The 27,836-nt window shown below is 36.0% G+C and overlaps 2 protein-coding genes across 5 annotated transcripts in view; both read right to left on the minus strand.

The window, feature by feature from the left end:
- Nucleotides 1-654: 654 nt before the first annotated feature.
- The window catches only part of LOC127844187 (protein naked cuticle homolog 2-like), a 99,852-nt gene continuing 72,670 nt past the window's right edge, over nt 655-27,836 (minus strand). For all 4 annotated transcript variants that reach the window (XM_052374253.1, XM_052374252.1, XM_052374254.1 and 1 more), the window contains 3 exons: nt 15,035-15,136; nt 10,393-10,883; nt 655-6,557 (listed from right to left, as the gene is read on the minus strand). In XM_052374253.1, coding sequence (XP_052230213.1) covers nt 5,702-6,557; nt 10,393-10,883; nt 15,035-15,136 — 1,449 coding nt within the window. In that variant the 3' untranslated portion in view covers nt 655-5,701. The remainder of the gene's footprint in view (nt 6,558-10,392; nt 10,884-15,034; nt 15,137-27,836) is intronic.
- The window catches only part of LOC127844207 (repressor of RNA polymerase III transcription MAF1 homolog), a 505,514-nt gene continuing 485,444 nt past the window's right edge, over nt 7,767-27,836 (minus strand). Inside the window, exon 10 of the transcript XR_008032613.1 lies at nt 7,767-8,078. The gene's annotated coding sequence lies outside the window, so the exon portion shown is untranslated. The remainder of the gene's footprint in view (nt 8,079-27,836) is intronic.

Genomic DNA, 27,836 nt, shown 5'->3' on the forward strand with positions numbered 1-27,836 from the left:
TTCTTAACTTACATGCCGTGATCATTTCTTAACTTACATGCCCTGATCATATCTTAACTTACATGCCGTGATCATATCTTAACTTACATGCCGTGATCATTTCTTAACTTACATGCCGTGATCATATCTTAACTTACATGCCGTGATCATATCTTAACTTACATGCCGTGATCATATCTTAACTTACATGCCGTGATCATATCTTAACTTACATGCCCTGATCATATCTTAACTTACATGCCCTGATCATTTTGCCACAAAGATTGCTAGTCAGCGTATTGATTGTTTGGCGTGAGCACACAAATAGTGTCCAAGACATTGCGAAATTAATTGATCTACATTACCGGTGTACTTGGCATAAGTGTTTCTGATCATTACAATTCAGAACTCAGGCATGTCATGGGAGAACCTAAATGTCTTTCATGTACATTCGTATAATATTGTCCAGCTTTAAAATGAACCGTCATGACCCTTTCAGCGTTTATGGTTTTTTCTGTCAAGGCAAAGTCCCTTCTAAATCCACTGCAGGGGTAAAGCCCCATGGATCACTTTTTATGTTTTGCATGCAAAGAATCTCTGATAATGTCCTTATTGAATATTTTTGGATTATAGACCAGGGAAGTAATGCAGACCACATAAAACCCAAACACATGATTTAAACAATAGTTTTATTCAATCATTTTACAATAATAATAACTCTTTGGTGTCTGTTAATCAAATATGCCACATACATATTTGGTAAAAATAGTTACTACAAAACTGAAAATGAAATGTTGAATCTTCAAAACAGAGTACTATTACCTCCATACTTGTTGGCTAGTTCAATATAAGCCAATTGTAGAACCAAAGACCTTCTTCAAATTCATTTGCGCCAATTATTTACACTTTTTATACAAGATTGTATAGGAACATGTGTTACAAAATAATATAAGGTTAATGAATTGCACTAATATAACAGTAACATGTCAGTGAATTGAAGTGACTTATTTATAACTTATACACAATAGTAATGTAAGGGAGGCAATTCTAGAACTGTTTGATGGCAGAAAGATTTAAAAGAGTTGTCTTATATGAAATACAAAATGTGTTACAATTAACCCTTTTATTTAACATCTGCTAGAGTAAGATGGGAAAAACATAAATGAAAATGAAATTTACAATAATGGTTACTTGCCTGCTCACTGAATTTCTAAATAAAATGAATAATTGTATCTTAAAGGATTTACCTTATGCCATATTTTATTTAAACTTTAAGTTTTGTTTGTTCTCAATGCTGTAACAAACTTAAGACAAGTCCAAAGAAATCAATCCATTTTAAAATGACATCATTTGTAATTGCAAAACCTAATAAAAACTGTGCTGAAGACAATTTTGTTTGTAAGAAAGTTATTTACTTATGATCCAAGTGAAATATACACTAGATGTATGGTATGAATGGAATAGTATTTACTCCAATAACTCTAAAGGCATCTGTTCCTCATTTTACCTGATTTGAATACAAATCTCTTCAGAAGAAAAATAATTGAACGTCATTCTGAGAAAACGTGGCTTAATGCATGTGCGTAAAGTGTCGTCCCAGATTAACCTGTGCAGTACGCACAGGCTTATCAGGGACGACACTTTCAGCTTTTATGGTATTGTTAGTTTCAAGGAAGTCCCTCCTGACCGAAAAGTTTAAGCGGAAACTGTCGTCCCTGATTAGACTGCACAGGCTAATCTGGGACGACACTTTACGCACATGCATTAAGCCCAGTTTTCTCAGAACGCGGCTCAATTGTCTTTTTATATTTAAAAATAATAAATTTGTTGCATGGGTTTATCCCGTGGAGTATGGTGCACATGGGTCAAAGTCAATTTATTTGAGCTACACTACACTTAACACCTGATAGAAGAAAAACAATGTATGCCTGTGTCATGGTAAGAAAATTATGTACAACATAAATAATCCCAACAGTGCACGATGAGGTAGAAACTTGCTTCGACTGGGGCTACATTCCAGATACATCTTGAAATATAGCTTCTTTTTTTATCCTCTTAAACCAAAAATAAATGTTAACAGGTATTGCAGTGTATATTTTATCAATAAAAGCCATTAATAAATATGACTAATAAATTATATAAAAAACATGGTGATTTAAGTGCAGGATATTTTTTTATCAAAATATGTTTTTAGAACATAGCCCCAGATGAAATACAAATGGAAATTTTTTACAAAAAATAAATCACATACAAAATTATATACATATACTTGTCCTAAATTGACTTGTAACAAATCATACACTGCTGATAACAATTATTTCTTAAAAATCAAAATATATCATGATTGACGGTGATACATCATAAACACTCAGTAAAAATGCATATCATTAGTATACATAATTTACTTTTTCTCGAAGATATTTAATGCATGCCACTTTAAGTCCAAGGCTGCATGCTTATTGAAACACATTACATAGGTTACAACTGAGTCTGATAAGACCAGTGCCCATAAAAAGCCATCATAGCATATTATCAAGGTAAAAAGCAAATCAGTTTTACCACTACACTGAACTGCTTGGACTTATATTAAGTACAAAAATTATAAATGTGCCATGCTCTGCAAAAAATCAGGCTTTATAAATGGGCATGAATTATTGTTCCAGATTAGCCTGTGCAGTCCACACAGTCTTATGAGGCTTTATAAATGGATGGGAATTATTGTTCCAGATTAGCCAGTGCAGTCCACACAGTCTTGAGGCTTTATAAATGGGTGTGAATTATTGTTCCAGATTAGCCTGTGCAGTCCACACAGTCTTATGAGGCTTTATAAATGGATGGGAATTATTGTTCCAGATTCGCCTGTGCAGTCCACACAGTCTTATCGAGGACAACATACTCAAATGTTATGGAATTTTTTATTTAAGAAACTTCTAAATGAAAATGCAATCTTAGCAGAAAATTGATATACCTAATTAGCCAGCGCAACCAATGTGTTACTCTCAGCTTATATGGAAATCAGAAACCACCATTAGGTTCACTCTTGTTTTTTATTGACAAAATTTTTTTTTTAATTGTTTAATTTAATCAGGTTTTATAGTAAAATTAAAATTACAGACATTTACAGAAATGAGAAACTTCAAGAAAGACAACAACCATTGTTTACGAATGCTTTACAATAAAAGCTGATTTGTCCAGCAAATGTTACATTCTATACACAACATTGTCCATGTATTTACAAAATTTGACAAAATATTGATTACATAATAAATGATTTGTCATTACCCTAATACAGCCACAACTCTCATGTCTTCCAACAAATAAAGTTTTTAAGAAAAGTAACAAATGTTTCTTTTGTTTTTATTTCAACAACATTCAAATAAAAAATAATTTTCAAAATGCAACCTTAACATAATTATCAACGTTGCTTCAATATTTGGGACGTGCTCTGTGAAAAGGGGGTTTAATGCATGTGTGTAAAGTGTTATCCCAGATAAGTCTGTGCAGTCCACACAGGCTGATCAGTAAAGACGCTTTCTGCCTTAACTGGACTTTTGCTAAGAATAGACTTTTTAAAAATGGACTGCACAGGTAAATCTGGGACGACACTTTACGCACTTGCATTAAACCCCCTTTGTACAGAGTTTGGCTCCTATATTTTTGTTCTGCACTGTTTTATGTTTAATACAGTTTTTAATCAACACCTGTGAATTTTGATATCTATTGTTAATTTTTATGATAATACACCTTGGGCTGATAAAACATTTCCGACAGAAGAGCCCACAAAAGGTACAAATGATTGCTTTCTTTTATTTACATCACCACACGACAAAACACTCAGACACAAAACAACACAAAGTATCACAATTACAAAGTACAAAATACAATAAATGCAAGACCATTAATCTCAAGACTCATCACAAAACTTGTTTACCGACACTGCCCACAACACACCCTAGAGCTGCAACCCTGTGGAATAAATATCCTGCACTGTACGAGCCACATTATGCCAAAATGGGCCTTATTCCATATGCAGCCAGGGTAGATAATGACTAGCCCGCACATCTGCATTGTCTGATCAGGAGCTAAGCTCTCCGCTTAAAAGGCATGCAAGGTTTTGCGGTCTTATTAGCCGACAGGACAGGTTTGCTCCATACCAGACTGCTCACTTACATTTAGCCTGGTTTGCTCCATACCAGACTGCTCACTTACATTTAGCCTGGTTTGCTCCATACCAGACTGCTCACTTACATTTAGCCTGGTTTTGTGGTGTCATTAGCAGACAGGTTTACTCCATACCCGACTGCTCACTTACATTTAGCCTGGTTTGCTCCATACCAGACTGCTCACATACATTTAGCCTGGTTTTATCAGAGTGCAGCTCATATTTATCAGTAATTGATCCATCATTCTGATTACTTCCAAAGAAATATTATTATTACCCCTACATTAATTAAATTAATTTATTTACAAAATAATTCAACTCTGGACAGTTTGTCCCCACCCCCTTATTACTCACAATACAGCATCGAATATTGTTACAACCCTCAAACAACTATTCAAGAGTTCCCTACTTTCTCATTGCCCATATAGCGTTGTTATGCAACAGAAACAGGATAGAGACCAGCTAGCTTAAGACATGTATGTCCTTTAACCCTTTCCAACTCAGAAGAAATTGAAAACAGCTATGTGCAAATAGCATAAAACCCGAACAGCCTGCCAGTTACTTGCAGTCTGTTTAGGTTTATGTTGTTTGCGGCTCATAAGTATCAAAGGATTGGAAATGAAGCCTTTAAAACTTGAATCTAGTAAGAAAGGTCTTTAATTAAATTTAACTTTCTATGGGACTACAAATGCGTCAAAATACGTTTCTAAGTGGTAAAGGGTTAAAGATGACAAGGTCAAATAAAACTCATCATTACCTGTACATTAATAAAAATCAGAGGCTAGGGCCTGTGTATAGTTGTGGTGGTATCATGTATGTAAGATTAACATCCTCAAAAAATATTTATTTTTTCCTTTCACTGCTCTATAAGAATGCTTGAGTGGACTTAAGCTAGCAACAAATATATGAAACTCTATCACTGTTGCTTCAAACTCTAACCTAACTGTACAATATATAGTCAGTGCCCATGAACTTATATTTTGCTACTCCACATGTGCCACTGCTATGTATCATAACATCTAACACAGTTACTGATCTCAACATAAAAATTATTGTCACAGACAAATGTTAAAATAATATTTGAAAATGTCTGAATAACATTCGTCCATAAATTTTCTCCCAATGTAACAATGCATATGAAATCTCTGAGAACTCTGAAGTATTGAAATTTAAAGATGACATCAAGAAAATTGCTTTAAATAAACGTTACCCTTTCCCGCTCAGAAGAAAAGTAAACATGGCTATATGCAACAGGCATAAAAAATCGAGAGCAGCCTGCGTGTAACTAGCAGTTTGTTCAGGTCTTTGCCTGTTTGATACTCATCATTATCTTGGTGTTTGAAATAAAGCTTTTAAAACTTGAATATAGTAAGACAGATCTTAAAATTAATTTTATTGTTTAAGGTACTACACATGTGTCTTAGTGTGTATCTGAGCCGTAAAGGGATAACAGTTCTGGTTTTAACTTTTAATGCATGTGCGAAAAGTGTCGTCAAAGATAGGGATCAGGGACAACACTTTCCGATTGTATGACATTGTACGCCACAGCTTGTGGAACCACTAGGCCTCATAGTAGTGGTGGTAATGATGGTGGTGGTGGTGCTCGTGAATGTGATGATGCTCATGGCGCTGTATCACAACATTCTCGCCCTCATATTCCACCATCTGTTGATGTTCTATCCACTCCGCTACCTGCTGCATTGCCAGATCATGATTTTTGTCTCGATGCCGATGTCGACGGTGATAATGTGGCGAAACCATTTCCGGAATCTGGCCAGGCAAACTGACTGGTCGAAATTTCGCACCATTTTGAGTCTGTGATTGCCTTTGAGTAGGTGATTGCTTTTGAGTGTGTGATTTGGTAAGAAAATAAGGATTTCCACTAGTTGCTCTGATATTGCTGACTTTGGAATCCTGTGGATCAAATGATCTTGACCGCAAGTGTTCCGCGCGAGGTGTGGCATCATCATTGGGTGATTGGCAATGGTCAGGTAAAGTGTCCTCTGGAACCATTTCACCTTTGGTTTCATGCGACCTTGACCTAAAATGTCTCGGCACAAAGAAGTGTCCCGGCGATAATGCTGAGAAAGGTTTAACTGACTGAGAAGTTGAGGTAATCACATGCGAGTTATTCATTTCTGTTTTTTTCTCACTTTCTAATGCTGCATTCGGGCTGTCCTGAAATTTTGAGGAGTTATTTTCCACACCAGCCAAGTCCAGGTAATAATTTCTGCGGTCCTGACACTCCTTAGGAGAGTTATCCTCCTCTGGTTTACCTCCCTTGGTAGCAGCAGAGATTGTCGTCTGCCTCTGCTTAGAGTTGTTGTCTTTTGCAGTGTTTGTTGTCTGCGCTGATCGCTGCCGCCTCTTGAGCGGAGTCTCAACCCGGCAACCGCGGCAATCGCTATGGTGACGTCTGAAACCCAAGATTAGGAAATATTGTAGCAAGTGTATAATCACATCTGGGCCTGTTTAATCAAAACTTGTGAGGCCAGTTAAACTTACAGTAATTAATTTTTTTTATCAAGTTATTTAATAGAACTACTTGTTAACCATTTCAGATGTGTTAATTGTTGACAAATTTGTTCAATCAGATTTGAGCTCAAATAATATGCAAATGTTTGGTAATAAGATTGCTTTAATAATGCATTTTATGGGTCTAAAATAAACTTACTGTTACCTTAACTGGCCTTTAAAGTTGTGTGCAACTTGAGACAGAAATGTATTTCATTCAGGAGCACACATATTTAAAGCTGGAATGCTGCTCCTCTCTTCTCTAGAGCATTATCATGCTTCAACTTTACACTTACTATTGAACCAAAGCTTGGGATTGCAATTTTTAACATAAGAGCATCATCAATTGCACATACAAAAGAATATAAAAGCACAACTTCCAAATAGTCCAGCCCATTCCTCCTGCACACTAATCCTTCATCCAGCATTGTGCAGATACCCAAGGTTTTATAAAGCGCAAATTTTTGCATCTTTTACGCAAAAATGTTTGTATCTGCCTAAAAAAGTTTGTATTTGCGTCCATATTACTGGTATATATTAATATTATTAATGACCGTCATATAAAGAGTTGGGTTTTTCCCAATCCAATAATAGCTCATAAGTCATGTAACCCACAACTCATGCGTGCATCTTTCATTAGCCATGCATATTTCTTTAAACATCAATATTGTTGTATTGATGGCATGCAACTTTATGCCCTTAATTACTGTCCATTCAAAATTGTTTTAAGGTACACTGAAATATTTCCAACATGTTTATACATAAACTTGTCCACGTAAAAAATGACAACATACCAATTTGACCAAATTTAATAACCATATTTAGTTTGAACAATAAATTTAACAAAAGCACCGGTGGCCTTGCGGGTGCAGACCGCTCATCTATTTTTCTTTTTAAAGGTGTAGGGACCCATCTCAATTTCAATCACAAAGGAGGGAGGGGTGGAGTGGAGAGGGGTGTATAGTGTGGGGGTGTGGTCATTTATTACATTATCTTCCAAAATTGCAAAAAAAAATGAAAAAAAATAATAATATTTTGGGTGGGGGGGGAAGGGATTCTTGGGTGGGATGGTAAGACGGTATTTCAAAAATAAAATAATAACAAGATGTGTTTGTGAAACACAATGTCCCCCTATATGACGTTTGACCTTGAAGGATGACCTTGACCCTTCATCACTCAAAATGTGCAGCTCCATGAGATACACATGCATGTCAAATATAAAATTGCTAGCTTCAATATTGCAGAAGTTACATTACATGAGCAATTTTGACCCATATATTTTACCTAGAAGGAGGACCTTGACCTTTCACCACTCAAAATGTGCAGCTCCATGAGATACACATGCATGCCAAATATCAAGTTGCTATCTTCAATATTGCAAAAGTATTCATAAAATAAGCGATTTGGGCCACATATATTTGACCTCTGACCTTGAAGGATGACCTTAACCTTGACCTTTCACCACTCAACATGTGCAGCTCCATAAGTGAACCATGCATGCCAAATATCAAGTTGCTATCTTCAATATTGCAAAAGTATTCATAAAATAAGCGATTTGGGCCACATACATTCGACCTCTGACCTTGAAGGATGACCTTGACCTTTCACCACTCAAAATGTGCAGCTCCATGAGATACACATGCATGCCAAATATCAAGTTGCTATCTTCAATATTGCAAAAGTATTCATAAAATGAGCGATTTTGGCCACATATATTTGACCTCTGACCTTGAAGGATGACCTTGACCTTTCACCACTTAAAATGTGCAGCTCCATGTGATACACATGCATGCCAAATATCAAGTTGCTATATTCAATATAGCAAAAGTTATTGCAAAATGTTAAAGTTGGCGCAAACCAACCAACAGACCAACCAACCAACAGACAGGGCAAAAACAATATGTCCCCCACTACTATAGTGGGGGACATAAAAATAAATATTTGTGTTTTTTAACCATGTTTGAAAAAACAAGAGATGTGTTTGTCAGAAAACAATGCCCCCTATTGCTCCGCTTTGATTTTTTTTTTTTTTTTTAACTTTGACCTTGAAGGATGACCTTGACCTTCCACCACTCAAAATGTGCCACTTCATGAAAACGCCGCTTTGAAATAAAATAAAAAAAATGACCTTTGACCTTGAAGGATGACCTTGACCTTGAAGGATGACCTTGACCTTGAACTTCCACCACTCAAAATGTGCAGCTTCATGAAAACGCCACGTTGAATTATATATATTTTTTTACCTTGAACGATGACCTTGACCTTCCACCACTCAAAATGTGCCGCTTCATGATAACGCCTCTTTGAATTATTATTTTTTGACCTTTGACCTTGAAGGATGACCTTGACCTTGAACTTCCACCACTCAAAATGTGCAGTTTCATGAGAACGCCGCTTTGAAATTTTATTTTATTTTTTTGACCTTGAAGGATGACCTTGACCTTGAACTTCCACCACTCAAAATGTGCAGCTTCATGAGATACACATGCATGCCAAATATCAAGTTGCTATCTTCAGTATTAAAAAAATATGGCCAATATTAAAGTTTTCGGTGGGACAAACACCATATATTTGACATTTGACCTTGAAGGATGACCTTGACCTTCACCTTCACCACTCAAAATGTTCAGCTCCATGAGATACACATGCATGCCAAATATCAAGTTGCTATGTTCAATATTGAAAAAGTTATGGCCAATGTTAAAGTTTTCGGACCGACAGACGCCATAAATTTGACATTTGACCTTGAAGGATGACCTTGACCTTTCACCACTCAAAATGTGCAGCTCCATGAGATACACATGCATGCCAAATATCAAGTTGCTATCTTCAAAAGTGAAAAAGTTATGGCCAATGTTAAAGTTTTTTTCGGACAGACGGACAGACTGACTGACATACTGACGGACAGTTCAACTGCTATATGCCACCCTACCGGGGGCATCAAAATTATTTTTTGGGGGTGGGGGGTGGGGAAGTATAGTGTGAGGGTGTGTTGGTCATTTATTAGATGATATTTAATTTAAAAAAAAATAATGGGGGGATTGAGGGGGGATTTGGGGGGTAAGGGTTGCAAGTATGAAAGCAATAGCTTTGATACTTAAGGAATAAAATGGACCTTAACACAAAACTAAACCAAAATTTTCAATTTTCTAAGTATAAAAATGGCACATAATTCTGACAAAATGCAAGCCAGAGTTATCTAACTTTGCCTTCCCAGTCCCCTCATGATAGTAAGTAAGTGTACCAAGTTTGCAATAGCATTGATACTTTATGAGAAAAGTGGACCTAAACGCAAAACATTATCGGACGCCGACGCCAAGGTGATGACAATAGCTCATAATTTTTTTTTCAAAAAATAGATGAGCTAAAAACGACAGAATGTTCAAACCATTAATACTATATATTATATATATCAATCAATATATACACTATCCATCCACATAGATGAATGGATTCCATTTTGTATAGCTGTCTCCTAGAATGTGATTCCTTGGACCCCTAAGTTTGAGTGCTTTTGTATATTATTACCTTTCTCTAGTGTCAAAGCTAGCGAAAAATGTAGTTGGTATAATTATATCTCAGTAAGACAGCATGGTAATAATTTCATTGTGTACTACGTTTTTATTAAAAAGCCATAAGTATGTCTGCTGCAAATGTTGAAACCAGGCCAATCTTCAATAATTTCCAAACTTCAAAAATAAATTAAAAGCAGTGCTGGATCACGTAACTCAATTTACCTGAGAGGCTTCACATGGTTGCGCTCCATATTTTCCTCCACCAGACTAACCAGCTCCTTGTGTTTGTGGGAACCCAGTCGCTCTTTGGCAGCCATCTTGCTCTGAGCCTGTGTTTCATTGTTGCACTTTGGAGCACCTCTACTTCCAACCAAATTGTTCAGTCGAGAAATTTCCTTCACTTTTGCTCGAGAAGAGTCTTTTTGCTTAATATTTTCCTTAGTTTTGCTAATAGGACTTTCTTTTGCCTTAGAAAGGTCACTTTCCTTCACTTTGGCACTATCTTTTTTCTTTGGGGTAGTTTTCACCTCTTTTTCCTCCTTTTGATTGTTTGGTTTGTCACTCTTACCCAGAGATGTTTGGGTTGCGTCCCCATTCATTTGTGTTTCCTGGCCAACACTGAGGCGCAGTTTAAGGGTCTTAGTTCCATTATTTGGGATCTTTATGGAGGAGCCAATGGCATCGTAGAGGGCTTTCAGAAGCCCAACCAAATCCTGCAACAAGCATGCCGAAAATGGAGTCATCGAAACTGACAGTCAGGAAAACCTACCCCTTCATTGTTTACCAAGGATTAAGCATACAATAATTCAATTATATAATAATCAGACAAACTAACATTTGTAACAACAAACCATATCATTCTTTTACCAGATATTCATTTGCAGCACACTACCTTTTTCATACATGTCATATTTAGTATTAACAAGAGCACCGCTTTGCGGGTGCAGACCGCTCATCTATTTTTCTTTTTAAAGGTGTAGGGACCTATCTCAATTTCAATTTCAATATAGTGTGGGGGTGTGGTCATTTATTACATTACCTTCCAAAAATGCAAAAAAAAAATAAAAAAAATAAATAAAAAAATTTGGCCTGGGGGATTCTTGGGTGGGATGGTTGGACGGTATTTCAAAAATAAAATAAAAACAAGATGTTTTTGTGAAACACAATGTCCCCCTATATGATGTTTGACCTTGTAGGATGACCTTGACCTTGACCCTTTACCACTCGAAATGTGCAGCTCCTTGAGATACACACGCATTTCAAATATAAAATTGCTAGCTTCAATATTGCAGAAGTGACATTACATGCGCAATTTTGACCCATATATTTGACCTTGAAGGAAGACCTTGACCTTGACCTTTCACCACTCAAAATGTGCAGCTCCATGAGATACACATTCATGCCAAATATCTAGTTGCTATCTTCAATATCGCAAAAGTATTCATAAAATAAGCGATTTGGGCCACATACATTTGACCTCTGACCTTGAAGAATGACCTTGACCTTTCACCACTCAAAATGTGCAGCTCCATGAGATACACATGAATGCCAAATATCAAGTTGCTATCTTCAATATCCCAAAAGTATTCATAAAATAAGCGATTTGGGCCACATATATTTGACCTCTGACCTTGAAGGATGACCTTGACCTTGACCTTTCACCACTCAAAATGTGCAGCTTCATGAGATACACATGCATGCCAAATATCAAGTTGCTATCTTCAATATCGCAAAAGTATTCATATAATAAGTGATTTGGGCCACATATATTTGACCTCTGACCTTGAAGAATGACCTTGACCTTGACCTTTCACCACTCAAAATGTGCAGCTCCATGAGATACACATGCATGCCAAATATCAAGTTGCTATCTTCAATATCGCAAAAGTATTCATAAAATAAGCGATTTGGGCCACATATATTTGACCTCTGACCTTGAAGGATGACCTTGACCTTTCACCACTCAAAATGTGCAGCTCCATGAGATACACATGCATGCAAAATATCAAGTTGCTATCTTCAATATTGCAAAAGTATTCATAAAATGAGCGATTTTGGCCACATATATTTGACCTCTGACCTTGAAGGATGACCTTGACCTTTCACCACTCAAAATGTGCAGCTTCATGAGATACACATGCATGCCAAATATGAAGTTGCTATCTTCAATATAGCAAAAGTTATTGCAAAATGTTAAAGTTGGCGCAAACAGACAGACAGACAGACAGACCAACCAACAGACAGGGCAAAAACAATATGTCCCCCACTACTATAGTGGGGAACATAAAAATAAAGGATGACCTTGACCTTGAACTTCCACCACTCAAAATGTGCAGCTTTATGAGAACGCGGCTTTGAAATAAAAAATTCGACCTTTGACCTTGAAGGATGACCTTGACCTTGAAGGATGACCTTGACCTTGAACTTCCACCACTCAAAATGTGCAGCTTCATGATAACGCCGCTTTGAATTTTTAATATTTTTTTTACCTTTGACCTTGAAGGATGACCTTGACCTTGAAGGATGACCTTGACCTTGAACTTCCACCTCTCAAAATGTGCAGCTTCATACTACCGCCGCTTTGAATTTTTTTTTTTTTACCTTTGACCTTAAAGGATGACCTTGACCTTGAAGAATGACGTTGACCTTGAACTTCCACCACTCAAAATGTGCAGCTTCATGAGAACGTTGCTTTGAATTTTTTTATTGTAAGTAAGAGTAGCAAGTTTGAATGCAATAGCATTGATACTTTATGAGAAAAATGGACCTAAACGCAAAACTTAAACGGACGCCGATGCCAAGGTGATGACAATAGCTCATAATTTTTTTTTTTTTTAAAAGATGAGCTAACAAGAGATGTGTTTCTCAGAAACACAATGCCCCCTATTGCGCCGCTTTGAATTTAATTTTTTTTACCTTTGACCTTGAAGGATGACCTTGACCTTTCACCACTCAAAATGTGCAGCTCCATGAGATACACATGCATGCTAAATATCAAGTTGCTATGTTGAATATTTCAAGTTATGGCAAAACTTTAACCAAGGTTAAAGTTTTGGGACAGAATGACAGACAGGCCAATATACCCCTGGTCATTCGATTCAGGGTCATAAAAAGGCAGCCCAAGAAACAGCTATATACCATGCCCTGCTTCTATTAACCTTGAAGAGGTGAACTTGATTTTGAGCCACCATGATTCACTTGTGACAGTGGCACATCTTTTGAGTGACATTAAGTTATGGGTGAAGGAGATATGAAGCAGTTACAAGAATAATTAAGGCTTAACTACTGATCTTTCAAAAGTGACCTTGACCTTGAGCAAATGTAATTGACTTATGCCCTATCTGTATTGTATAAGTGACCATAGTATTGTAGTCCATTTCCATAATATCCCATCAAAATGTTTATCATATATGGAGTGAACATCAAGAAAATGTTGACGGTCAAGCATTTCCTTGACCTTGAACCTTCATAACTGTCTTTGCATATACCTTCTAAAATTGTCTTAATAACCTATATGTTTGAAAAATGTCATTAAAATCCTTCCAATTATATAAGAGGTGGTTAATTGCAAAATAAATAGAAGCTTGTTGGTACTTGTTGACCTTAGAATGTGACATTGAACTTGAGCCTTTATGGCTGAATCGTGCCTTATGCACATTGCCTTCATAACCGTAATATTGTTGCAACGTTTTATTAAAATTCTTCAATGAATATGAGGAGATATGGATTTATAACAAAAGTAGAGTTTCACTCTTGGCTTAAAGCCAGCGTTACTTCCTGAACATCCTTCACATTGTATGTAATACTGTTAGACATAGTGCAGAAACTAAAATGAAGGTTAAAACCTTTGAACCTTAACCTTGATTCAGCATGACTGATTGATGCCCTCAGCACATTGTCTCAATGACCTTAATATTTAATCTTAGTTTCCTAAAAATCTTGCAAAGGATATAGAAACTATGAAACGGACACACAAATATACCCCGAAACCTTTGACCTTGAAGTACCAATAATAAGTATGACCTTGAACGAGAGTGACTTGTGCCTTCTGCACAAAGTCTATATGCCCTGTTCATTTGAGGCAAGCAAATCTCTCTGTCAAGGATATGGGGCGGACACAAGAGAATTAAGGACAGCTGACTGACTTACAGACAGACATTCCCATAATCTCCCATCCGCTTTGCGACTGGGGGTAAAAAATTAACTAAACAAAATGTTTAATGTAAGGCATTGTTCAATGACGAAACCTGTATTAATGATAAACACAAAATTGTTACAGATATGGAAAATCAAATATCAAACATCAGAATATCAAAATTGACAGTTGTTTACGAGATTGCATCTTTAATTATCTTTGAATAACAACAATAGGTGCTTCACCAATATTATCATTGGATTTTGATTCCTGATCACTGATGTTAATAACAATGATTTACTCGTTGAACGTCTTAAAATAAATTTTTAAACACACTTAATGTACACAACATTTGGCAGATAGCATGATTTGTTTAAGTCAGCTGTCTAACAAAAACAGCCTAAATGTGTGCCAAAATAATCAAATGAAATGGTGGAAATGATATTGCCCAATGCACACTATTTTGTTTTCTTTATATACAAATATTCACCCATTCTCAGTATCATTGCAAAAGTTAGCATTGTGATGAACACCTGCAAATCCAGTTGCATCCTTTCCCACAATAACTATCACCTGTCCTTTTCTGAATGTTTCCAGGGTGAAGCAGCAAACAAGTGTATCTAATGTAGACATGTTCAGCAGGTACAATCTTTTCACTCTCAACCTTTGAATTTCTAACCACAGCTTTCCTATGAGCTAACTGGAGGCCTGAAAATTTGTTTGGCTTACCTCTTTTGTAATTTTCCCATGTCCATCAAAGTCATACAATGTGAAAGACCACTCCTGCTTGGAATTCTCTCCTCCCCCAAAATGCACACCACATTCGAATTCCTGAAAATATACAAAAAGATGTGAGGAGCTTTAACTCTTGTTATGTTTGTGTTTCATCTAAACAGGATTTTCTCCCTTTTCTTCTAAAATAACAAGAAGAAAATAAATGAAATCTAAGCAGTGTAACTATACTTAATACTTACTTAACCTGCAGCATATAAATGGAAGAAACTAAGCTTGCAATTTTAGTTTATATTTAAAGGAATTATGGCTCAATATGTTTTCATAATTATCACTAAAAAAAAATTCTTACTTTTGCAAAGAAGTATCAGAGGCCCAATTGAATGATTGATTGACTATTAATTCGTACCTGTTACTCAGATCTTTGTAATGTAAAAGAAGCTATTTCAAAGATCCAAAAATATGATGAAGTGTATCATAATACTTTTGTCCCTTAACCACACAGGCTTTTGGCAACCTCATGAAATGTAGCAAAAATAGGCTTCTCAGCTTTGCATTGCCTATCTAAATAATTGTAGATAGTGACAGAGATTGATTGAGAATTTCAAAGGCACCTTATCACTGTAGAAAACAGCTCAAACCCACATGTCTTCAATATAAAGTTAATCATTGAACAAACAGGTGAAAATCCTGGAATGTACCCGATAAGCCAAAAAACACCTCTAATAATGAGAAATATTTCACCAAAAGCCCTTTTGTTTAAAACTTTTGCACTATAAACCAAAGGTCGATATCATAACTATCCGTATTATGAAGACCATTCTGAATTTTATCTAATCTAATACATACAATGATGTGAGGGAAATGTATTAAACCAAAGACGTGAGAAAGGCCATAAGAAATCTGAGTAATGGCAAAATCAAATGCAAGACCAGTATTATCAAAATCAAATCAGCTTTGAGTGTGAGTACCATATCATACACACACAAATAATGGCTTAACCGCTAGACAAAAAAACAGACAATCATTTGTTATTCACAAATCACACATACATATCCCAACCATTTACACATACATAACCCTATCAATCGCACAAACGGCAGACAAAGTCACATGTACCCATTCAACACATGCTAAACTGTTCAGTCTTTTTTTGCATGAATGTTCAGAACAGTCAACAACTCTGTCACCCTGTACATATTCATCCCACTGATCTTCCATCATGGAATCCCTAAATGCTGACACTGTGCTAAGTAATGTGCCGCGGACCTGTGAAATGCGTTTATCACTGCCACTATAATTACCATGTGGTCTTGTAAAGCTGATGCCTTCAACATGCTTGCATTGTCTAGATGCACACAGTACCTGCCTACCATGAATCTGTCATCTGTAATAGCTGCTATGTAGTCCTCTGTCACAAATGTGCCAGAAACAAAATGCATACAAAGGTATAATGCATGTTGTATCTCAGTGGAAACTAATTTATTAACTTTTTGCATGCTGGGAAATTTGTGCTCTGCTAAAATGTTGTCTGCTGAATTTCTAAAAATAGCATTTTCTTCGATTTTTTTTCAAACAATACTATCAGAATAGCAAACAGTTTGGATCCTGATGAGACGCCATGTTCTGTGGCGTCTCATCTGGATCCAAACTGTTTGCAAAGGCCTTCAAAATTTGGTTCCAGCACTGAAAGAGTTAAAGCTTGATCCCATAAAAACCTTCCATTTGTTCAGTGACACTCTTGAATGGATTGTGCCTAGAACCAGTTCTTGTCTTCAGAAAGATCTTGAGAGTACTCACATAGCAGGGATCAAACCAATGACCTTGTGGTCAAAGGCAGACACTGTACTGGTATCTCATATACCATTAAAGGGTGTAAAATGCATTGCATAAAGTGTCCGCACAGGCTAATCAGGACAACACTTTTACTGGATTTTTGATAAGAAGACTTTATTTAAACAAGGGCTGTTTGTACAACATGCATGCCCCCCATATGGACTGTCAGTTGTAGTGGCAGCCATTGTGTGAATACGTTTTTTGGCACTGTGACCTTGACCTTTGACCTAGTGACCTGAAAATCAATAGGGGTCATCTGCGAGTCATGATCAATGAACCTATGAAGTTTCATGATCCTAGGCGTAAGCTTTCTTGTGTTATCATCCGGAAACCATTTTACTGTGTCAAGTCACCATGACCTTGACTTTTGACCTGAACTTCAATAGGGGTCATCTGTGAGTCATGATCAATGTACCTATGAAATTTCATGATCCTAGGCGTAAGCGTTCTTGAGTAATCATCCGGAAACCAATTTTCTAAGTTCAGTCACCGTGACCTTGAACTTTGACCTAGTGACCTGAAAATCATTAGGGGTCATCTGTGAGTCATGATCAATGTACCTATGAAGTTTCATGATCCTAGGCATATTGAGCGTTCTTGAGTTATCATCCGGAAACCATTTTACTATTTCGGGTCACTGTGACCTTGACCTTTGACCTAGTGACCTGAAAATCAATAGGGGTCATCTGCAAGTCACGCTCAATGTACCTATGAAGTTTCATGATCCTAGGCATAAGCGTTCTTGAGTTATCATCTGGAAACCATTTTACTATTTCGGGTCACCGTGACCTTGACTTTTGACCTGGTGACCTCAAAATCAATAGGGGTCATCTGCGAGTCATGATCAATGTACCTATGAATTTTCATGATCCTAGGCCTAAGCGTTCTTGAGTTATCATCCGGAAACCATCTGGTGGACGGACGGACATACGGACCGACATGAGCAAAACAATATACCCCCTCTTCTTCGATTGGGCGCATAACAAAAAATATTAACGTGGATTTTTTCCTGATGAGCCTGTGTTGACTGCACAGGCTAATCTGGGATGACACATTAGGCCATGCATTAAACACCGTTTTTACAAAGGTCAAGAAACGCTCAACATTTTAAGGTGCACAGTCACAGTTTGAGAACACAGTACTTCTCCCAAATGATAATAATATTATATACTATTGAATCTTCAAGATGATAACTTCATATATTAGTGTAATGCTCCAGACAAAAAACAAGAATCAACATGTAAAAACTGCAATAACTCCGAAAATGTGTGATGCACAGTAATGGTTTTTGTTCACTGCATATCTAAACAAATTGCAATTATCTGCAATGCTCCACACTAGTGAAAGCGGATGCAAACAACAAAATCTTAGCCACTGACTCAGGGAAAACTCCTATATTAGTGTCCCCTGACTGACTACAAAGGCGATACAAGTTCCTATTTACATTACCATACGTTTTTTTCCTGTCACAAAAATATATCTTTAAACATGCAAATTAACATGCAGTCATGTTTGTAACACTACATGCAGTCATGTTTGTAACACTACATGCAGTCATGTTTATAACACTAATTTGCTTTGCACAATCCTAAAGGAGTGTTGGCAAACCAAAAACTTTTTTTTTTAAAGAAAGAAAAACAACTCCAAGGTATGTCTGTACTGGCAAACATCAAAGTGCAAATAATGTGAATGTACCAGGGTCAAAGTGGCTTTGATCATTTCTGTCTACTCTTATCTCCCAACCGCCTGTTATGAATATCATTTTGCTAAGGTGAAAAGTACCTGTAAATTTCAGGCTACATCAAACACATTCTATCAGCTTCCATTGATAGACATCCAGTAACATTTGGCATAAACTTTGGCTGAGAAACTAATCCTTGTTTAGCAAACGGAATTCGCAAATAACTTCATTAAAAATGCATTTTTCTATTTTTTCTGAATAAAACTGAATTTCTCACTTTGGAATCATAATTATATTTTATGTTTTTCTACTGTCCTGAATGAAAAAAAGGACTGCAAAGGCTTAGCTGGGACAATATGCATACACTGTAACTCCAATATAGTGCGGTCCGTTATAACGCTGTGTCCAATATAACGCGGGGGGTCCTTGGATCCTGTTTTTTCTCCAACCTTCCATTTCTGATTCAAATCCATGTTATGCAACTTCATGTATTTTCAGAAAACTCAAAGAAGCCGGCGATCACAGCTTGATTGCTTTATCCGTCCGTTTAACTGATTTTAATCGATTAGAGGTTAAACGACACTCGACAGCTAATTGGTGTTAATCTGTTGTGTAATGTCAATAAAGGTGTGAAAACTCGCGAGTCTGTGTTTATTACATGTACATGTATTCCCTATCAGAGCGGTTCGGTGCGCTAATTTCAATAAGGCAAGTGCAAGCGGAATAATTATCAAATTACAGTTATTTAAAACGATTACCTGTTTATCTTTTGTATTATCGTGTATTATATTTCATTGTATAAACTATGGCTGTGTAAGTGTGTTATCGTTTATTATATGCTACACATGCTTGATAAATAAAAATATCTCTGTGTGTGTTTAATGTTTCAGTACGTATACGAAAAATAAATTTAAAAAATCCTGACGATTTATTTACATTCTAACGCAGTGTAATAGTTAACAGAAATGCACTTAAATTTTTGCCCGTTATCAGAAAGTCAACGGAAAGCACGTTTTTTACATGCTGTGTATGACGCAATAAAATATTTCTTTGTACATGTATTGTATTGCATTCAATCTAAATTTAAATTCGCTCGTCCAATGAAAGCTGTGTCCCATAATGCACTGTACTAATTTTTTCTGAAAAATGGTGTAGGCATATGAATTTGTTTACGAAATTCGTAAACATATTTCTTGTCATAAATGTTTAACATTATTTTTTCGTAAGTGATGTTGTAATTATATTGGATTATCGGATAAATGTGCACATTAGAAAAGCGGTATGTATACTGTTATCGTTCGATTCGGTTTATATGCATGTATTTTCGGATCACAACACAGCATGACAATACCAGAGACGCAGATATCTATGTCTCTGACAATACACAGGACCTATATTATAGGCTATACTATACCTGTTTTTATAGCCCCCTTAAATAAATAAGCTCAAAACTTATAACGCTGTCCATTTATTACGCTGTTGCGTGGCTTGGACCCCGTCATCCGCGTTATATTGGAGTTACAGTGTATTATATTATCCCTACAATAATAATATAACAAACTAAATGATTTTTTTTTGTTTATGATAACAAGCGCATACATGCCAAAACATAAATAATGGACGGCTCTAATGTGTTCATGCATAATTTTTTAAAAGTTGGAAGGTAGAGGCTTATTGAGACACTCGGATCCATTACCTGGGTAGAACCAGTACTTTGCATGTTCAGAATTTATCAGCACTGCCATTGAACTCAAGACCAACAGAACTTTTGTAAAGGGTTAGTGCAAAAAAGTCATAATCAATTAAAATGTCTCAATAATCTATAGAATTTCAATAATTGCTTCAATTTTCGATGGCTCTTGTTTGTCTTTTGCATGCATGTTAATTGACATTGACATTAAAACAAAAACTTATTTATGTTATTAAGTACAACTAAATAAGGCTAAACCTAACACTAAATGTCATAAAATATATATTTAAAAGTTGGATCATAGCGCCAAATGTAATGACGCCAATACCGGACATCAAACACAATCCCTCTTGCATGTAGATGCAAAGTGACAATCAAACATCAAAAGTGTAGAGATCGTATTGTAGAGTTCAAACAAATTTGTTCAATCAGACAGTCAAGCACCAAAACACACTACAAACACTTAATATACCCCAGTATCTTGCATTTGAAGATACATATCAAGTATCCATAAAATAAAATCGCAATAAAACCAACAATGTCTGAGCCCAACTGAATGAGTCACCATGCATTTCCATTGAACATTTTATCTACCAATGTTCATTCACAAAAGCCCAAGGTCCTAACCAGTACTTGTCAATTAATAAAAATTCTTTAAGCAAATTGATGTTGGGAAAAGTCGTTTTAAAGACATTAGTAATGTTGCTCTTGTCCCGAATAAAACCTGAGGTTTAAAATCCTTACACTGATAAGTTTTACATTGTGAGTGTTTAATTTGAAAGCACACATTGAACTCTTTTGTAAGCTCGTTTAGTTTTCACATTATTACATAGTATCGGTTACACTCCACTCAGTCTGAGAAGGGGTGAATGGGTAGAAATGACCTAAACTAAAGTTTTTTACTATGGAATAACAGAGCAGTTAATGGCAAAGGTTTGCTGTAGGAATAACAGAGAGGGGCTGATGTAAGTTTAGATCACATAAGCTAGAGGTTTGCTTAACCCTCTAACACTTGGATATGTTTTTGAGGCATTTGTTGTCCCTTAGAAAGTTACATTTAATTAAAGACCTTTCTTACTAGATTCAAGTTTCAAAGACTTCATTTCCAACCCTTAGATACTGATGAGCAGCAAACAGCATAAAACCTGAACAGACTGCGAGTTACTCAGATGTTGTCCCAGATTAGCCTGCGCAGTTCACACAGGCTAATTAGGGACGACACTTTCCGCCTAAACTGGATTTCTGCTAAGAAGAGACTTTCTTAAAACAAGCTATCATAAAAGCGGAAAGTGTCATCCCTGATTGGCCTGTGGGGACTGCACAGGCTAATCTGGGACAACACTTTCCGCACATTCATTAAACCTCCTTTCCACTGGGCAAGGCTCATATGTTAAATCAGTTCCCATGTCAGGTTGTCATTAATGTAAGAGAAATGTCACAGGGTCTCCTCCTTGCAGGATCTGTCCATGATTGGTTATCATAAACTTCAATTATCATTACACAAATTGCACCAAATTTTCCCCCAGACTATGGAAATTGTTCAGACACTTCTAACCTGAAGACATTTTCTATGAATCACCACTCTCCCCAATCCAATGTTCAAAGGAAATATTGTTCAGATGATAAAGAAACTTGAAGCAAAGAGAACACAAAAGAAAGTGTTATAGTTAAGAAATGTTCCTTCTTTTGCTACAAAAATAAAATCTTATTTCAACAAATTTGTTAAACATGTCCTTTCTTCGTCAAATAATATTTATCATTATCAGTTGTCATCAACAACTTCAACATCAACAACAACATAATCACCACAATCTTCATCACTATCATCATCATCATCTTCATTTGTAGTCGACGCACCCTAATCAGGGACAACGCTATGCCTTAATGGTATTTTTGTTTAAAAGAAATCTCTTTATAGCAAAAATCCAGTTTAGACAGAAAGTGTCTTTCCTGATAAGCCTATGTGGACTGCACGTGCTAATCTGGGACGACACTATGCACATGCAATAAGCCACGTTTTTCCAGAGCAAGACACGTATTTTTTACTTTATTATAATTGTTACTCCAACATAACAGTCATCACATTTACACTATTGGTGCAAGAAGGTAGCATGTGCCTTCTTATTTCAATGTCACGTGGTTACCTTTTTGCAACAAGGGGGCGATTATATTGTGGAGATGATAAATTGCGACTAAAAATAATATCCTACTGTTTGTGACCCCATTCATGAGAACTATGCATACAATTAAGTTAACAAACATGAAACAGACCTAATAGCATTCTGTATGTCAAACCAGTCTTTTTACATCTTGATTATTTATGTTGTTTATGTTTTAACACACCTGAGTTAAGACAGGTACAAAACAAACAACACGTCACAAGAACAGAAAGTGAAGGTGAAATAAGAACAATGCTACTGGCTGGAGGTTCAGTTCAATGTTCTCCATAACCTTTGCAGTATTTAACCCTTTACCACTAAGATAGGCATTTTCATGCATTTGTAGTCTCTTAGAAAGTTGCATTTAATTAAAGACCTTTCTTACTAGATTCAAATTTTAAGGCTTCATCTCCAAACCATAGATACTGATGAGAAGCAAACAGCATTAAACCTGAACAGACTGCGAGTTACTCGCAGGCTGTTCTGGTTTTATGCTGTTTGCATATAGCCATTTTCACTTTGCTTCCAAGTGGAAAAGGGTTTAAATTATCAAACATTTTCTTTATGTCTTTTTTTCTCATTTTTTGGATGGGTTGATTTAATGGGGCGGGGGGAGGGGGGGGGGGGGCGGGGGGTAAATAGCCATGTAAACCTATCACAACTTGAACGTGTTTTGTGAAGGGCAAAATAACTTTCTATCAAACCGTTGAATTACCTAATCATACCTGTAATTGTATAGCTGTTTCTTATAACCATTATTATCAAGCTTATAAATGAGAATCCTAGGCTATCATAAGTGTTTGAGATTTAAAAATTTCAACAATCTATGAAAATCAGATTTTATATAACTTTAAAAATTAAGTAAAAACATTCAGCTGATTTAAGTATGATAAATGTTGTTCATGCCGGATGTATATATATATATAGTATACATCATTACGCCGAATCACAACCATCATTATCAATCCTTCATAATACTGAATGAAATTATATTCTAACAAGAGTGCCAAACTGTCACAAGATACGCCCGTTCAAAGGTTTTGGACACCATGCTCAATGCTTGAAATGCACTAAGTGACCTCGAGACCTAGTTATTGACCCGGCATGACCCATATTTGAACTTGACATAGATATCATTTAGACGTAACATCTGACTAAATTAGGTGAAGATCGGATGAAAACTACTTCAATTAGAGAGCGGACACCATTCTAAATGCTTGATATGCACTAAGTGACATCGTGACCTCGTTTTTGACCCGGCATGACCCATATTTGAACTTGACCTACATATCATCTAGACACAACTTCTGCACAAATTTTGTGAAGATCGTGTGAAAACTACTTCAATTTGAGAGCAGACACCATGCTTAATCCTCATGCGCTCAGTGGCCCTGTGACCTAGTTTTTGACCCAGCATGACCCATATTCGAAATTGACCTAGATATTGTCTAGACACAACTTCTGACCAAGTTTGGTGAAGATCGGATGAAAACTATTTGAATTAGAGAGCGGACACTGCTGTGGACGCCGCCCACCAAGGGTGAAACTATAATACGTCCCGTTTTTAAAAAGGGCGGATAAAAAGTACTTGTGTATGATTTCTATGATTTACATTAATTTATATGATGAATTTCGTTATCACCAAGACACATGATCACCAATTAAATGATAAATACCTGCACATTTCTTTTCACAAAAGTGACCATCCTTAAAAAGAAGTTCAAAAATAAATATCAGACAGAAAACATCAGTTTGTAACCGACCAATTGGATGTAAGGCAGCAAACATAATTTAGTAACAAACCAATCAGAAAGGGAAATCTCATTCCCAGCTCTTCAAGAGAATTAAGTATTCCATCCCGTCTTCAAATTGGTTTCAACATGGAAAACTTCAATTAGCAGCAGCCAGTAAGACACCATGGGACAGAATCTCCAGCACAAAATGAGCATAATTAGAATAGTTCTGAAGGGAAAAACACACCAGATAAGGCATTTCTGTGCAGGACTTAAAAGTCACAGGAAATGTATTACCGTAAAAAGTTGTGTATAATGCGCACTTTTTTACCCAAATATTTCATTTTAAAAACCTGATGCGCGTTATGCACAACTACAGCCATGCCAAGACATTTTTTCGCTGTCAGTTACCCAGTAGAGGTAATTCGCATCATTCTGTTTTCCGGTGTTTTAACTGTAACTATGTTAATAATAGTGTTATATCGACGATCTGAATAAGATGAACAAACATTATAAAGTTAACATATATATTTTCTATCTTTTTCAGGTACGTACAGAGCATTGAAATCAAATAAATTTGAAGAAGAGAATGAAAAACGAGGAAGCCATTTTTATTTAAATGTTATTGTTTACTTTTCCCACAATATTATACCCTACTGTACTAGGGTTACACAATTTATTTGGGGGCACTTGTCGATTTACAATAGTATGTTGGCAAGGTATTTCCCGATATATTTAAGATTATTTTTCTTGCTTTTCAAATGTGTTAATAAAATTGATGCTGTGTTTGTTTACACGTTTACATACGTCTTGTCAAGATTGAGGATGTGATTATTGAGCAATTTGCGTCACCTGTCAAGTTTTGTGTAGCTGGGCTATTATCAAAACATGCGAACCGGCAAACGGCTTCACACCTCCATTGTTTGTTTATCGCCGGTAATGTTGTGATGGTGTTGAGAAGTTTGAGTCGTTAAAGTCTCTTGTCAATTTTAGACACTCGAAAAGAACGCATGATATCGGCATTGTAAATAAAACGCGCGGTTGTGAATTAGTAATGCATGAATAACCAGGTGACAATACTGATCAATAATGTCAGTTTCTTAGTTTCTTAGTTATAACTAATCCATCCGTTATGTGTACTCCACGATAAAATCGTGGACAGTTACTTCGGAGACATATGATGAAAACCTTGATGGTATCCTCGTGGAAAGTGTGCATTTCATGCATAATTCATTTAAATCCAAACATTTATTTTTACGCATAATATGATTTTAAAAAAACACCCAACTAGTTGTATCGTTATCGTTTTAAAAATAATTTATAATTGAAGCAATAAAAGAATAAGTAAGATCGGCAATGTAAATATAACGATTTTCAGTTAGCCTGCGGTACGAAATTTTTCCCCCGTTTTTGCTTCAAAAACTTTTTTTCCCGATTTTTTAGCTTTAAAAAGTAGATGCGCGTTATACATAAATGCGCGTTATACACAACGTTTTACGGTATGTCATGCCTCTAATGAAACTATGTATGACCCAATTTAAGTATAAATGAGCATGCATGCAACAGTTATGTTTCTGTTTTAGACCCTTTACAATTATTTATTTACCACTTTGATATGTATTTTCACAAATTTGTAGACACTTAAAAATTTATATTTAATTTAAGACCTTTCTTAATAGATTCAAGTTTTAAAGGCTCCATTTCCAACTCTAATAGATACTGATGAGCAGCAAACAGCATAAAACCTGAACAGACTGCGAGTAACTCACAGGCTGTTCTGGTTTTATGCTGGTTGCAAAAGCCATTACCACTTTGCTTCTTATGATGGAAGGGTTATTAAGATATCTGACAGGCTTTTTCAAACGTCTTTCACAGTGCTCCTTAAATTATTTCTGTCACATAAAAACAACTATTTTCCTTTAATGAAATAAACAGCATCAATGGTTAAAAGTATGCATTATAAATAACAATGAGACTTAAAACATCATGTATGAATGAGTACCAAAACTGATCTCCTGGTGTCGGTTTAAGTCAAGTTTATCTATAGCCTTTTACATCCAGAGGTCAACCTCCTTTCATATCTTATGATCTCCAATACATCTACTTATTAAGATTCAAAGATTTTCCTTTAATGAAATAAACAGCATCAATGGTTAAAGCGGGTATATACGATTTGGTCAAATATTTATGAATTTATATAAACTGTGTAAAAAACTTATTATATATATATTTCAATATAAATTAAAATAAAAGTTAAGAAGAACATGCGTCGAAAAATGCAAAATAAGCCAGATATTTAATTCTGAAATTAAAAACGGCTGTACAGCCGAATTCGCCAGCATGTATACCATACATGTACGATGTGCATCTAAACTTACGAGGGGTGTTCCAGAAGTTAGTGGATTTTCGCTATAACTTTCATTTGGTAACATAAATGGACAAACAAATAGCATGTTAAGAATATTTCGTCCTTTCCAAATCTACTCTCCAAATATCATGGAAATACATAAAACAATAAATATAAATCAGAGTTAAACATGTGCACAATGCGCACACCGACGCACGTGTAACGTTTCTGTTCAACGTCAATGACGTTATGAAGTTAACAACTGTCAAATCTGTCCCACATTATCACCTCCAACGTGCATGCACTTTATGTGTCGGGAAATCCACTTGTCAAAATTGTCTCTATACCAGTCAGCGTCAAAAGATGACGCGATTCGCTTTGCTGCAACTGTAAGTTCCTGTCAGGAAATCCACTTGTCAAAAGTGTCTCTATACCAGTCAGCGTCAAAAGATGACACGATTCGCTTTGCTGCAACTGTAAGTTCCTGTTTACTTGCAAAGCGAATACCGCGCAACTGTGATTTAACTTCTGGGAAGACGCGGAAGTCCATAGGGGTAAGGAGGACTTAGGCGCTGTAACGTGAAATTTGCCGTAAATTCTGTTTATCAACGACATTTAAACCAAATTTAAATTCGCGTAATGGTCATACTTATAATAAAATACACGCGTGCACCGCATGTTGTTACTGAGGTCTCTATGGCAACGCGTTTCAAACGCGCTTTATGGAATTCATGCATTTTTAGCTTATATATAAAGTCCGTGATAATTGGTTTGTATAATATGTGAATTTCATTGACTTTTACCAGCAAACTAATAAGTTATAGCGAAAATCCACGAACTTCTTGAACACACCTCGTAGTTTAACGGTTTATAATACAAAGACGAATGCTTTGGTTATTGTAGGAAAATATGTACGTCACTATCGGCTCGGGGCGCTAATTTGTCTTTGCTGCATTTTATGAAATTCGGTTTTAATGTATAATTTTTCTTGCCTATTTTGTGTTATTGTAACATATTTTATCAATATATTACAATTAAACACATATAAAAAATTGTATATACCCGCTTTAAAAGTATGCATTATAAATAACAATGAGACTTTAAACATCATGTATGAATGAATACCAAAACTGATCCCCTGGTGTCGGTTTAAGTCAAGTTTATCTATAGCCTTTTACATCCAGAGGTCAACCTCCTTTCATGTCTTATAATCTCCAATACATCTACTAATTAAGATTCAAAGTCGCCTTTGATGCCTCACTTCAAGGGATTACTTATACCATTGTCCCAAGAGACAGATACCTAGTAATCAGCTACTTGAAACAAATTCACATTAAATGAAGGATATCTACT

This window comes from Dreissena polymorpha, chromosome 9, assembly GCF_020536995.1.
Source record: "Dreissena polymorpha isolate Duluth1 chromosome 9, UMN_Dpol_1.0, whole genome shotgun sequence".
NCBI lineage: Eukaryota > Metazoa > Mollusca > Bivalvia > Myida > Dreissenidae > Dreissena > Dreissena polymorpha.